Source organism: Dendrobates tinctorius, unplaced genomic scaffold (assembly GCF_039654945.1).
Source record: "Dendrobates tinctorius isolate UK_male_01 unplaced genomic scaffold, ASM3965494v1 ptg000015l, whole genome shotgun sequence".
Taxonomy (NCBI): Eukaryota; Metazoa; Chordata; class Amphibia; order Anura; family Dendrobatidae; genus Dendrobates; species Dendrobates tinctorius.
The window spans coordinates 42719030-42734649 of NW_027361683.1; the positions used below are offsets into that span (position 1 = coordinate 42719030).

The 15620-nt window shown below is 44.5% G+C and overlaps 1 protein-coding gene across 1 annotated transcript in view; it reads right to left on the reverse strand.

The window, feature by feature from the left end:
• Window positions 1–15620, reverse strand: part of FGR (FGR proto-oncogene, Src family tyrosine kinase) — a 417108-nt gene that overhangs the window by 117803 nt on the left and 283685 nt on the right. The window contains exons 8-10 of the mRNA XM_073564004.1: window positions 8240–8395; window positions 5380–5559; window positions 5108–5184 (exon numbers count right to left, since the gene is read on the reverse strand). Of these exons, the coding sequence (XP_073420105.1) occupies window positions 5108–5184; window positions 5380–5559; window positions 8240–8395 (413 nt within the window). The remainder of the gene's footprint in view (window positions 1–5107; window positions 5185–5379; window positions 5560–8239; window positions 8396–15620) is intronic.

Here is a 15620-nt window from a genome sequence, read left to right on the forward strand (position 1 = left end):
TCTCTATAGTTTTGAATACGATCAAACAGCAAATATATTTAACTGTTTGAAAGCTAGACAAAACTAGTAGGTGCAGGTCTGTAAGATTGGAACATGTCCTCGACTTATTCTCACAGAGTGACACACAGATAGCTTCACTGTGGCTGTGATAACAGCCATTACACGGTACTGTGTGAGGAGCGTACACCGCTGTATGGTGTGAAAAAATGCACGCTCAGTACCTCTGCAGGACAAAAAAAAAAATTGGGATTGCTTTTAAAAAAGCAGTTTGCAGAGCAGTGGGTAAACAGCAATGCAGCTGTCAGGAAGCCTTAGAAGGCAGCCTAACAACCAACACCGCTGATCCACCACAATATAGCCTCCCCTTGCACTGCACACACAGTGACTGGTGTGTTGTACAGGCAAAATCGCTAGCAGCAGAAGCAGTTTTTTTTTCTTCTTCCCTGCCTAACGCTCTCCCTACAGAATCAGCAGCAGCAACCTCTCCCTATGCTAAGATCGGCAGAAGTAACATGGCGGTCGGCGTGCACGCCCTTTTATAACCCCTGTGACGCCCACCAAAGCAAGCCAATCACTTGCATGCCCTTCTAAAAGATGGTGGTGACCCCTGCCTATGTTATCATGTTGCCCACAGTGTCCGTGGATCCTGATTGGCTGAAAAAGAGCGCAAAACAAACTTTTGAAACGCGACTTTGGCGCGTAAGTCGCCGACCTCGTGACCGACCTCATCCTAGGGTCGGGTTTCGTTTCATGAAACCAGACTTTGCCAAAAGTCGGCTACTTTTGAAATTTTTCGACCCGTTTCGCTCAACTCTACCTATGAACATTGCATCTGATAGAGGTTCACAATTTGTAGCTAAGTTTTGGCAGGCTTTTTGCAAGAAGTTGGGGATATCTCTGTCTTTCTCCTCAGCTTACCACCAAGAAAGCAATGGACAAACGGAGCGCACTAACCAGTCGCTGGAACAGATTCTTCGGTGTTTGACTTCCACTTTGCAGGATGAAAGGTGTGATGCCTTGCCGTTGGCAGAATTCGCCTTCAACAATCGGATGGATAAATCAATCCACTGGTAGGTCACCGTTTTTATTAATTACGGATTAAACCCTCATTTTGGGGAATTTTCACGTCTGGGTTCTAACTGTCCGGGGGCTGAAGACTGTATCAACCGGATCAGTGATCTATGGTCAAAGGTGCGTTTAAATATTTCCAAAGCACAAGAGAAGTATAAACGTTTTGCAGATAGTAAGAGGGACTCTGGTCAGACATTACAGTGTGGAGATAAGGTGTGGCTTTCCATGCGAAACATAAGCCTAAGGTTACCCTCTGCCAAACTAGGGCCAAAATTCATTGGCCCTTATGAGATAACTGAGGTGATTAACCCGGTAGCATATTGCTTACTTCTTCCTTCATCTTTGAAACTCCATGATGTGTTCCATAGGTCCTTGCTGAAACCATTAGGTTCGATGGTAGAGGAACCAGGGTCCCTTCCAACTCCGGTATTGGTTGATGGACATATGGAGTTTGAGGTTCAACACATTGTACATTCTCGATGGGTTCGCGGGTCATTGCAATACCTGGTACATTGGAAGGGGTACGGTCTGGAGGACCGGTCTTGGGTGCCAGCCAGACTGGTGCACGCTGATCGCCTGGTCAGGGCATACCATGCCCGATATTCTGAGAGACATGGGGGACCAGAGGCCCCCCATTGAAGGGGGGGTACTGTCATGGTTTATTGAGATTTCAGGGTAGGTGGTGTAAGAGTTAACTTGGGAAGCCTCTCTGTGGATCCAGGGAGGGTTCTTATAGCCTCATGGTAGAGCCATCCCCTGTCATTTATACTCTTAGCTGAGTGTGCCTGACCCTGTTCTGACTGTGCTTCATGCCAAATCGTTGTTTGCCTGCCTGGTGTTTGATCTGGTTCCGTCACGGTTTACGTCTCTTGTCTGCTGATTTTGTACCTTGCTGCCCGTCCCGTGTATGACTGCTGACTACATTCTGACTTCCCCTTCTGAGCATCCCTTCTGTACCTCGCTGCCCGTTCTGTGTATAACCTTTGGCTATGTTTGACCTTCCTCCTGGATATCCCTCTTGTACCTCGCCGCCCGCCCTGTGTATGACCCTATTGCCTGCCTGACTATAGTCATTGCTCTGCTCCGCTTCTTTTCCTGTACTATCATCGGCGCTGCAGGAGCTCGGCCCTAGCTCTGCCCAGCTCTCTGACGCGCGGTCACGTGGTCGCAGGTCCTGCGGGCATCGAGCACTTCTCTATGGCTCCACCCTCCCCGCAGGTCCTGGAGCTGGATAACCCATACCCGCGCTGTACTCTGGCCTCTCATCGCTGTGGGTAAGAAGTCTCCTTACACTTTTTATTCAGGTCCGCGCCACCTGGGTGGCAGGGCTGTCACTGTGTCCGTGACACATGGCCAGCCCATTCTCCAGACCTGAAACCCATTGAAAACCTCTGGAATGTAATCAAGAGGAAGATGGATAGTCACTAGTGATGAGCAAGTATACTCGTTGCTCGGGTTTTCCCGAGCATGCTCGGGTATCCTCCAAGTATTTTGACGTGCTCGGAGATTTAGGCTGTGTGCACACGATGCAGATTTGCAGCGGATCCGCAGCGGATTTTACCGCGCAGAAAAGTTCCATATCCGCATTGTGATGTACAGTCAATGAAAAAAAAAAACCGCTGTGCAGGCGCTGCGGATTTTTCCGCGCAGTTTTCCTGCGGTACAAAATCCTCAGCATGTTACTTCTTTTTGTTCGGTTTTCCATCTCCCCTGTCACCAAATCCGCAGGGGGAAAACCGCAGTGGAAAACCGCACAAAAATCGCAATAAAACTGCAGGAAAAATGGAAGAAATCCGCAGGAAAAAGGCAGGTCATATGACCTGCGGATTTCATCCATTCTGCGCGGAAAAATCCGCAGGGCTAAAAAGTCCGTCTGCACTCAGCTTTAGTTTTCGTCGTCTCAGCTGCATGATTTGCGACTGCTGACCAGCCAGAATACATGTGGAGATTCCCTAACAAACAGACATTCCTCACATGTATTCAGCCTGTCCAGCAGCCACAAATCATGCAGCTGCGCCGACAGAAACTAAATCTCTGTGCACGCCAAAATACTCAGAGGTCACCCGAGCATGCTTGGAAAAACCCAAGCAATGAGTATACTCACTCATCACTTAGGCCTGTTTCACACTTCCATTGTTGTCTGTCAGTTGTTATCCGCGAAAATGGCGGAAAACGGATCCGTGATCGTTGTGAGATCAATGGGTGTCACCGGACCGTTCTTTTGACGGATCCGGCGAAAGTGAAATTTTAAAGTAACCGCAGGAGAGAGAGAATATATTTTTTTAACGATCCCGGAACGGCATTACTGGGTTAAAAATGATCGGAGATTTAGGCTGTGTGCACACGATGCAGATTTGCAGCGGATCCGCAGCGGATTTTACCGCGCAGAAAAGTTCCATATCCGCATTGTGATGTACAGTCAATGAAAAAAAAAAACCGCTGTGCAGGCGCTGCGGATTTTTCCGCGCAGTTTTCCTGCGGTACAAAATCCTCAGCATGTTACTTCTTTTTGTTCGGTTTTCCATCTCCCCTGTCACCAAATCCGCAGGGGGAAAACCGCAGTGGAAAACCGCACAAAAATCGCAATAAAACTGCAGGAAAAATGGAAGAAATCCGCAGGAAAAAGGCAGGTCATTTGACCTGCGGATTTCATCCATTCTGCGCGGAAAAATCCGCAGGGCTAAAAAGTCCGTCTGCACTCAGCTTTAGTTTTCGTCGTCTCAGCTGCATGATTTGCGACTGCTGACCAGCCAGAATACATGTGGAGATTCCCTAACAAACAGACATTCCTCACATGTATTCAGCCTGTCCAGCAGCCACAAATCATGCAGCTGCGCCGACAGAAACTAAATCTCCGTGCACGCCAAAATACTCAGAGGTCACCCGAGCATGCTTGGAAAAACCCAAGCAATGAGTATACTCACTCATCACTTAGGCCTGTTTCACACTTCCATTGTTGTCTGTCAGTTGTTATCCGCGAAAATGGCGGAAAACGGATCCGTGATCGTTGTGAGATCAATGGGTGTCACCGGACCGTTCTTTTGACGGATCCGGCGAAAGTGAAATTTTAAAGTAACCGCAGGAGAGAGAGAATATATTTTTTTAACGATCCCGGAACGGCATTACTGGGTTAAAAATGATCCCGGAGCAAAGCTTCAGGGCCTGCGCACATGAAAATAGCGGACCGTCAAGAAGAAAAAACGTTGCAGTGTCCACCTCATCCGCCCGGGAGCCAGAAAAATTTTGGCGGATCCGTCAAAAAGTGGGGGTGACGGACGACCATCAGTCAAGATCCGACAATAATGTAAGTCTATGGGGGAAGAAAACGGATCCACCCCTTTTTTGGCGGATCCGTTTTTTTAAAAAATTGGCGGATTATGACTGACGTGAAAAAACTGAAGTGTGAAAGAGGTCTAATAGTCACAAGCCATCAAACAAAGAAGAACTGCTTTAATTTTTGTACAAGGAGTGGCATAAGGTCACCCAAAAGCAGTGTGAAAGACTGGTGGAAAGTATGCCAAGACACATGAAAGCTGTGATTAAAAATCATGGTTATTTCACAAAATATTGATTTCTGAACTCTTCCTGAGATGCTTAGTAATTGGTTGTTATGTGGAGTGGGCGTGGCTGATACACACACACATACATACACACACATACATAGACTAATTTCTATATATATAGAACATTTACCTGAATTACACTTAGTATTCATTATTTTGATTTTTATTTTGCCTTAGTTTATTTTGATGAGAAAACTTTGAAGATATCAGATGTTTTATGATCAATTGTAGGGCGCATCTAAAGAAAATCTAAGAAAATCTAAGTGTGTGGTTGACCTGTGGTCGTTTAATAGTCATGAAAAGTTTGTATTCTTTTATTTTTTTTCTCCATGTATTGTTCCTTGATCTTCATTCATATTCCCTCTCTCACCTATCACTAATTGTACCACACCCATGGTCAATGGATAGTAGTTATTTGAATTAAAATGTTCACATTATTGTATATAGAAGGTAACCAGTCTGAACCCACTTACCTGTGCTGACATATCCACTAACTCAGGTAACTTCAAATATCGGCCTTCTTTTTCTTTCATGTATTCTAGCAAACTTCCTAGAGAAAAAACAGACTTACGTTGGGCCATCTTTAGCAGCCTTATTTTACAATTTAGGATAAATATCCCCGAAAAGTCAAAACTTTGTGAGATGAACCTGCATAAAACTAAAGAAACGTCTCATGTGCAGGGAACTAGAAGAAATGTCATATCAAATTTAGCAATGCTATCAGCTCATTGTTTTATAAACTCACCCTGTGCCATATATTCAGTGACAATATATATGGGTTCCTCAGAAACAACTGCATATAACTGGACCAGTTTATCATGGCGAAGCTTCTTCATGATCTGAGCCTCCTCCAAAAATGCTTCAGGAGACATAGTGCCTGGCTTGAGGGTCTTCACAGCTACATTAGTTGTACCATTCCATGTACCTTGTAAGTGTGGAAAGGGAATGGAATGTATGAAAAATAGCAATTAACATAAGGTAGCTCCATATGAAAATCCCAAATTAAAAAAAACATTGTGTTGTGAAGGAAAACCAAGGCAGTGAATCATGGACATGCTTCTTCATTGCAGGCATCTATATTTTATTGATCTGCTGGCCACTCCTTGCTTTACAGGTCCTTCTCTAACTATGTAAAGGATGAGCTGACATTGAAGGCAAGGGTTAAGGCCCCGTCACACTAAACGATGTCCCAGCGAAGCCACCAACGATCCGACATGATGGGATCACTGGGACATTGTTAGGCTGACCGCTGGTGAGCTGTCACATAGACAGCCCCAGCGATCAGGACCAGCGATGCTGGACGCTGGTTTCTAATGTAAATGTGGCGCCCCTGAGGCTCAGTCGCCACAGAGGTACTGCACCTCCTCCTGAGGTGTGGTGCCCCACCATCCAGGTAAGTTGGAGGATCCTGACCACGCTCCAACACCTGCATCCTACACAACACGGTAGTTCAGCAAAGCCACATTGCGGCTCCCTGCTTGGAGTGTAGCAGAGCACCTTTGGAACACGAAACGTGCTGGGAGGCGGGTGGAGTTAGAATACATAAAAGAGCGGGAAGGTTTAGGATTTCAGGTCAGTCGGTCAGTCAGTCAGTCAGTCAGAGAGTCACTTGGAGAGGAGTGAGGAAAGAAGATCCCTAAGAAAGGGATGGAGGAAGGAGGTGCTACAGCAGACCTCAGTGACCTGGGTCTGCTGGCACGGGAAAGGATAGAAGGAGAAAGACATTGAACAGAAACCTGATCTTCCATAAGAAGGAAAGACTAGTACGGAACGTAGGAGTAAAAGGAACAGAGGACGTGGGTTAGAGGAAGAACCCTGCCTAGAAGTTCTAAGCGCAAGGCTGGGGCCTGGTCCCCGAGGTTGTATGGACACTAATGGTTCTACAGCAGACACCGGTGGAGTAGTGGGCTGTAAATGCACTACTCCCATCTAAGACTCGGGGGCACAACAGCAACATTGATAGTGAGCAGGGACTCAGGAGTAAGGAGTCCCCGAAGCAGGCTACAGCTGTCTGCCATACAAGTAGAGTTCTTGGCAACATCTGTCAGGAGACACTCCAGTGTAACTCAGTACTAGGAGTACTTCACACTTAAAGGCCCTATAAGAGGAGACGTTCAGAAAGGCACATGTTGGCGGAGTGTTGGAAGGGAGCATTCCATCTGGTCTGGAGGTTGATTGAGTCCCTGACCCAGAGGACACAGCACGGAGGCAGGCACCTGTATGTGTGCTACAGACTGTGAGTAAAGCTTTGGAACTATAAGCCCTGGTGTCCTCCATTCATTCTTGCGTCAACGCACCCAGCACTGCTATATCTGGGTACCAGCTTCTACACCGCTTGTGCCTCTCCTCTCCCCCTACATCTACACTGCCCTGGGGCTACAGCTCCACCTGTGGGGAGCTTCACCATCTTGGCTGCAACACACCACCAGCCCCAGAGGATCTGCACGCAACATTGGCTCAACATCTCACTTGCCGAACACCACAGGTGGCGTCACGAACTATTCATTTACATTCCATCATTTCCAATCTACCCGGTTTACATTGGGCGCCCAGGGCCACGGACCGGGTCACCGCTGCTGTGACACATCCCGCCGACGCCGGCCCAGTACCCAGTACCCCACGGCCCTGGGAGGGCGACCCATAAACGTCGGGTATCCAGGAGCCGCGCGACTCCTTGATACCCGCTGTTTACCTTGGAAACCAGCATACACACTGGTTTACAAGGTAAACATCGGGTATCTAGGAGCCGCGCGACTCCTGGATACCCGATGTTTACCTTGGAAACCAGCGTGTACGCCGGTTTCCAAGGTAAACAGCGGGTATCCAGGGGCCGCGGCTACTGGATACCCGATGTTTACATTAGCAACCAGCATCCAGCGTCACTGATCGCTGGTCTCTCGCTGCCACACGCAGCGATGCGTGCTAGGCAGCGGGAGACCAGCGATCGAAAAACGGCCCAGGCCGCTTGAGCACGATCAGCGATAACCGGCAGGAGGGCCGGTTGCTGATCCCCGTCACACACAGCGATCTCGCTGGCGAGATCACTGATGTGTCACAAAATCAGCCGTCTCGCTAGTGAGATCGCTTAGTGTGACGGGGCCTTTAGTCATGAACATCTAAGCTTTAGAGGTACATCTGTGTAAGGTTATATCAGACAATTTTTCTGCAACAAATCTCTAGAATGTGAACATAACATAAGCACAGACTACAAACTTAAAACGCTTAAAACTTAAAAGGAACCTGTCAGCAGAATTGTGCACAGTAACCTACAGACACTGTCAGGTCAGCGCCGTTATACTGAATAAAATGGTATAATTGTACCGACCTGACACTGTCTGTAGTTTACTGTGCACAATCCTGCTGACAGGTTCCCTTTAAACATATAACAGTAAATGCATAAAGTTTAAAGGGATGTGGAGCTATGGAGAACCCTTCTAAAATGCCCTTTTATGGCCGGTTTACCCATTAGGACCCTTCATATTACCTAAATTAATGTGGACCTTGGCCATCAGGGCTGTTATCCTTTTCTTACTTATTATGATTGATTCGTTGAACAATAGCCACACAGAGTCCAGAGATGACCTCCCAAATCTGAGAAGTCTTACCTTTCCAGACATCTCCAAAGCAGCCCTGTCCCAGCTTTTTATCAAGAGTGATAGACTCTCTTCCTATTTCCCAGGCATCTTTTGCTAGTCCCATTGTTTGAGGCTTTAGGTTGACACAAGGTTTTGTTAACAGCTGGCACAGACCATCATTGAATTCTGCAGATATGAGGAAACATCAAATAACAGATAAAAGATTATAGCAGATGTGCAATAAAATATATAATCTTAAGTGAAAAGAATATATTGCTCTATGAAACTCCTTAACCCCTTCATGACATTGGGATTTTCCAGTTTTTTGCATTTTTGCTTTGTGCTCCTTTTATTCCCAGAGCAATAACTTTTTTTTATTTTTCTGTCAATATGGCCTTGTGAGGGCTTGTTTTTTGCGGGACGAGTTTTACTTTTGAACGACAACATTAACTTTACCATATAGTGTACTGAGAAATGGGAAAAAAATCCAAGTGCGGTAAAAGTGCAAAAAACGTGCAATCCTACAATTGCTATTTATTTTTTATTTATTTTTTACCATGCTCACTGATTGGTAAAATGGATTGGCCCTTAATATTCTCCAGGTCATTACAAGTTCTTAGATACCAAACATATTTACCGTAGGTTAGTTTTTATTTAAGTGGTGGAAAAAAAATCCAAAGGTTGTTAAAAAAGACACCATTTTCCAAGATCTGTATCATCTCCATTTTTCAGGATCTGGGACTGGGTGAGGGCTTTTCTTTTGTACGCCGAGCTGACGTTTTTATTGCTACCATTTTGAGGTAGATGTTTTCATCACCTGTTATTGCATTTTATTGCAATGTTGTGGTGACCAAAAAACTGTAATTCTGGCATTTCTATTTTTTTCTCATTATGTCGTTTAGCAATAGGATTAATTATTTTTATATTTTTGATAGATCGGGCGATTCTGAATGCAGCGATACCAAATATGTGTATTTCTGATTTTTTGTTTATTGTTTTATTTTGAATGGGGCAAAAGGAGAGTGATTTGAATGTTATTTTTAATTTTTTTTAAAACTTTTTTTCTACTTTTTACTTGCTTCAATAGTCTCCTTAGGAGACTTGAAGCTCCAATTTCCTGATCGCTTGTGTTTATAGCAGTTCTTCAGCCCTGCTATGTGTAGCAAAATGTATCATCTACTATGAGCGTTGGCTACGGGGCAGTGCTCATAGCAGATCTGCAATGACAAGCACTGGGGTCTCCTGCAGATCCCCAGTTGTCATGCCAATCCATCGCCACCCCACGATCATGTGACAGGGGCGCCGATGGGTGTGGTTTGTGACGTGCTTCTGGAGCACTCATGTTAAATGCCACTGACAGACACTGAAAGTGACATTTAACATGTTAACAGTGGCGGGTGGATCGCGATTCCACTCGCGGCTGTTAAGGGCACATGACAGATCAGATCAGCTATCATGTGCCTGAAAAGATGTGGGCTCAGAGCTGGATCCGCATCAAAGGAAGGGAGGCGCCCTATGACATACCTATACGTCATAGGTCGTAAAGAGGTTGAAGGGAACCTGATAGCTGATACAGCATCGGTTTGACTGAAACACATGGTTGACTAGCTGAAAAGGCCGGTCCCTGGAGGCTTCTCCCCACCTGCTGCCAATGATCGACAGATCTTTCCTTATACATACACACAAGCTTGGGAGCTTGCAGGAAGAATCTGCTGGGCACCCGCCTTTTTGACTAGTCACCAGTGTGGCTTGGTCACCATCAGCTTTTAAAGTATGTTTTTCCTTGAAACATGGCAGAGTTTCAGAATCAAAATATATAAGGCAGGAATCATACAACCAGTGCCTGATACATGCAGTCCGGGGACTTTTCCTTCCTATCGACTGTTGCATGTAATGGATTGACAATTTTCAAGACACACAGAGCAGATTTTGTAACAATGTGTTTTTTTTTACTTTTTTAGTTTTATTAGCTTTAAATCATAAATCAAATTAAGAATTAACTTTTTAAATGATAAAACTTTTTGCAAATGTAGATTTTCTCATTTTCCATTTTGCAAATTCACATTACAATGTAGTATTAAACTGGGTTTCTCGTAATTGCATACATTGTATTGTTACATTGTCACAAAAGAGCATAGCCTTGAAATAAAGTCAAGCAGGATTGTGACAGGATTGCAATAGAACACAACCTGTAAATGAATACATCAATGAATACACAATTAGGATAGAACACAGCCAAAATATAACTACATATATTATTGTGACATGTTTGCAATAGAATGCAACATATAAAGGCATACAGCGCCTATTGTAGTTTTATTACAATGGGGCACAGCCAAAAATAATATTGTGAGAGAATCAGAATAAACCAATCCTAAATTAATACAAATACAATTGTGACAGAATATATCTTTACCTAGGAAAAAATGACAGGGGCTTCCTTCATAATAGATAGCTGTTGGCTGTTGGTTTGGCTGATCATTTTCCTTGTAGCTATTTCTCCCCGATCCTCCATATGCAGGAGCACTCAGCTCTGCTAAGTGCTCCTGTGATCTCTATGAGAAAGCCGCTGCCAGAAATCTCTGGTAGCGCCTTATCAAGCCAAGAAAAAAAATGATTGGCATTCTAAAATCGGACATGCCAGATCCTTATTTCCCCCAACATAATCAGTCAGAGGAGAGTTGGGAGGTGCCATACACATTAGACCGGACCAAGCCTGCCAATATCTATGGGTTCTGCCAATGTTGGTCTAAAATGTATGGGGGGCCTTGACTATTGTGACGTAATCATATTAGAACAAATCTAAGGAATAGATAAAAACTCTACTAGGCAAACAACAGCGTGACATCATTTCAGTAGAAAACAGAAAGACTACAGACAAACAAAATGGGGAAAATACAAATATTAATGTACCCTCATTCTAACCAATCATGATATACTGTATATTCATACACAGATTATTGTGACATCAACTGAACAGATTCATCAAATGGATACAATCTCTTTTGGGACATAATCCCAATTGAACTATGTGTCTGCTTGAAATGGTGCAAAATTGTTGCACAGGTCACCTTTATAACTTTTGGCACAGCAGTCCTGGTCACTTCCGATATGTTTTTAAAAAGTGGTCGTAGCTTAGCCAGGAGGATGCGTGGTTGCCTACCAATTCAGCATCAATTACAACAGAGATATATTGATGACATTATCACAATAAAACACAACTTACAAATGAAAGCAGAATATTCTGACATGCACAATAAAATGCAGCATATAAATGCATATACTGTAGATACTTAACATATGTGACAGTATCGCAATTGAGCATATAACTTTTTAAATAAAAAGAATTGCTATAGTGAGTGACATCATTGCATTAGGATACCAACACAGAGGCTAATGTATCATCACAAAAATTATTGATAAATTAAAGAGTTATTCCCAAAAAATCAAGTTATCCCCTATTCCCTATTAACTGTGGACTACTAGATTTGTTTGAAGCAGTGCAGACAAATGGATCTTGAAGTCAGAACAAAGAAAGTAACTTAGATAAACCTAAAAGTAATATACCGTATGTAAACATTAACATTTGTCCCTTTTGGCCTTTAGAGTGTGACATATGTCACTGGTCACTGACACCTTTAGTCTCTGTTCACATGTTCCGGCATCAGTGCAATAATAGCGAAAGGTTTACCGTGAACGGCAAAAAAAGCACCGCAACTATGACGTGTGTTATGCAGACCTTAATTTTGTCTACTTCTCAATTTTTGCTGAGAAGGGTTAGGCTGGTTTCCCTCTTCTATCAGTCTGGAAGTTTTGTAGTACTTGCATGATGACATAAAGAAAAATTATTATCCAGTGAAGCTGCAATACCAGTTATGCCCTCATGATGGCAACATTATCCTGTGTTTTACATATTGCATTCCCATGGTAAAATATTTTTCTAATTTCAATTTTACTTTTGCATGCATTTTTGTAATAGATTGTCACATATAATTTTAGGTATAAAAAATAAAGTGTCACAGACATAGTTATATATTATGTGTATATAAAGTGATACAGGCATGAACAGTAATGCCATTATTTATGTTCACAGGCTATAAGTGAATAAGGGTTTTTGCTACCTAATCTTACAAGGCTACTTAGTGTATTTTTTTTTAATAAAATCACTGTTTTATCAGCCTGAGATAATCACTAGATTATTACTTGAGGAATAGTAATAGACCTGCTACCATGTGGTCCAACCACACTCTCCCCATTTAGCAGTTTTCTGTCTATGCACAGTGTATGATGGGTGAGTCACTTCTCACGGGCAAGCTGTGATTCAAGGTAGCCAAGGAGTCCGAGGTCAAGAGCCAGAAGGGTACATCATAAACAGAGACAAAGGCGTAGTCAGATAACGGTCTGAGGTCATAATACAAGGAGAATAACGGGTCGCAAAAAGATGCACAAGCAAAGCATAAGTCACAGAGAAACAAACCACACAGACCTGAATCTACATCTGGCAGAGATCTGTGATTGATAGCCCAGCTAAGTAGCCTGGCAGTCTCCTGGAACAGGGAACATCTGAAGGCAGCCCAGCACCTCCCAGTCTAAGATTGGATGGCCAAGCTGTCAATCACTACGACAGGTCAGCATGCCCCTGTACTTGACTGGACAACTGAGCTTTCAATCAAAGTATTGACAGCTTCAGCATGTCCCTGCACCAGATTGGACTGCTGAGCTGTCAGTAACTTTACCCTAGACTCACTTAGGGGTGGAATCGTGAGGAGGGCTACCAGACACCCAGGTTTCTCAAGAAATTTCAGATGGAAGGCCTTGACTAACCACTCGGTCTCCACATCTTGAGTTGTGACAGAATCTATCCTCTGGTGCGTATCCTTTCCAATGGATGAGGTATTGGATGGAATTTTGGACCCCATGAGAATCTATAACCCACTAAACCTCATACTCTAAGCCACCATCAACTGAAACCAGAGAAGACGGAGATGAGGGAGACACTGCCGAAGAGTGTTTAATTCCATTAAAGACTTATGGAAAATATTTGCGATGTGATGGGATGGAGGGAGCATTAATTTAAATGCCACCGGAAAGACCACCTCCAGGATCTCATACGGACCAATAAACTTTGAACCCAACTTTATCGATGGCACTTTAAATCCAATATTTCTAGATGATAACCAATCTCCAATTTTAAAAACAGGACCCACCAAGCGTCTTCTATCAACCTTACACTTTTTGGCAAATCTGAATGGCTCCAATATTCTTTTGAACCTCCCTCCAGACATCCCCAAGTCTCTGCATAGTGATCTCCACCCCACGATATTTATAACAAATCCTAGAAAATTATCCAAAATGGAGATGAAAACCATAATTACAGAAAAATGGTGAGGGTCCAATAGACTGATTTATCTGATTGTGAAAAATGAACTCCGCAAGAGGTAAAAAGACCAAGCCACCATAAAGTACCTTAAAATTTGTTCAAAAGATTGATTTGTCCTCTCAGTCTGACCGTTGGTTTCATGGTGGTAAGCATAGGAAAATGACAACTTAGTCCCCAATTTACTACAAACAACTATCCAGAATTTGGAGACAAATTGCACTCCTTTATCAGACACAATGTTAAGAGAGATCCCATATAACCTTACAATATGAGAAATAAATAACCTGGAGAGTGTGTCTGTATTAGATAATGCTGACAAAGGAACAAAATGAGCTTGTGTGGCGCCCCTGAGGCTTCAGTCGCCACAGAGGTACTGCACCTCCACCTGAGGTGTGGTGCACCACCATCCAGGTAGGGTGGGAACTCCTAACCACGCTCCAACACCCACATCCCACACAACAAAGTAGTGTAGCAAAGCCACATTGCGGCTCCTTGCTTAGAGAGTAGCAGACCACCTTTGGTGGTTTCCTGCTTGGAACACGAAACGTGCTGGGAGGCGGGTGGAGTTGAGAATACATAAAGAGTGGAAAGAGTCAGTCAGTCAGTGAGTGCGAGAGAGAGAGTCACTCAGAGAGGAGTGAGGATCCCTGGAAGAGGGATTGAGGAAGGAGTGCTGCAGCTGCCTCAGTGATCTGAGCCAGCTGGCACAGGAAAGGAAAGAAGGAGAAAGACATTAGACTGAAACCTGACCTTCTATGAGAGAGAGGGATTAGTACGGAATGAAGGAGTAAAAGGGAATACAGAGGACATGGGTTAGAGGAAGAACCCTGCCTAGAAGTTCTAAGCGCAAGGCCGGGGCCCGGTCCCCGAGGTTGTATGGATACTGAAGGTCCTGCAGCAGACACCGGTGGAGTAGTGGGCTGTAAATGCACTACTCCCATCTAAGACTTGGGGGCACAACAGCAACTTGGATAGTGAGCCGGGACTCAGGAGTAAGGAGTCCCCAAAGCAGGCTACAGCTGTCTGCCATACAAGTAGAGTTCTTGGGAACATCTGTCAGGAGGCACTCCAGTGTAACTCAGTACTAGGAGTACTTCACTTAAAGGCGCTATAGAGGAGACGTTCAGAAAGGTACATGTTGGCGGAGTGTTGGAAGGGAGCATCCTATCTTGCCTGGAGGTTGACTGAGCCCAGGACCCAGAGGACACAGCATGGAGGCAGGCATCTGTGTGAACTGCAGACTGTGAGTAAAGCTTTGGAACTACATGCCCTGGTGTCCTCCACTTATTCCCGCATCACTACACCCCGCACTACTACATCTGGGCACCGGCCTCTACACCACCTGTGCCTCTCCTCCATTGCTACATCTACACTGCCCTGGGACTACAGCTCCACCTGTGGGGAGCTCCACCATCTTGGCTGCAACCCACCACCAGTCCCAGAGGATCTGCATGCAGCGTCGACCTAACACCTCACTTGCCGAACACCACAGGTGGCATCACGAACTATTCATAAACTTTATTTTGTTGCTCATTCATCCCCTTTTTGCCATGGAGCCCCAGGGCCACGGACCGGGTCACAGCTTCCGTGACAAATCCCATTGAGATCAACGGGCCCGGTACCGAGTACCCTGCTAGGCCCTGGTGGGGTGCTCCACTTGTTTGCTGAATCAGTCAGTAACCACCCAGATAACATTTTCCCCACCAGATATAGGCAAATATGTGATCAAAACTATTGGACAGATGAGTCCAAGGTCTTTCTGGAATAGGCAATGGAGTCAATTTCCCGTCCAGTTATGACAGACTTTAGAATATGCGCAGGCATCACAAGCGAATACAAAATCTTAATTATCATTATGCATGGATGGCCACCAAAAAAGTCTAGCAATGGCTATTAGTGTAGCTGTGACCCCTGGATGACCACCAAGACAAAATCAGGAAACTCCTGTAGCAAACACAATCTTAGATACACATGCACAAAAAATTTGGACTGTGGAGTAGCGGAAGGAGCCAACAAGCACTACAATACCCT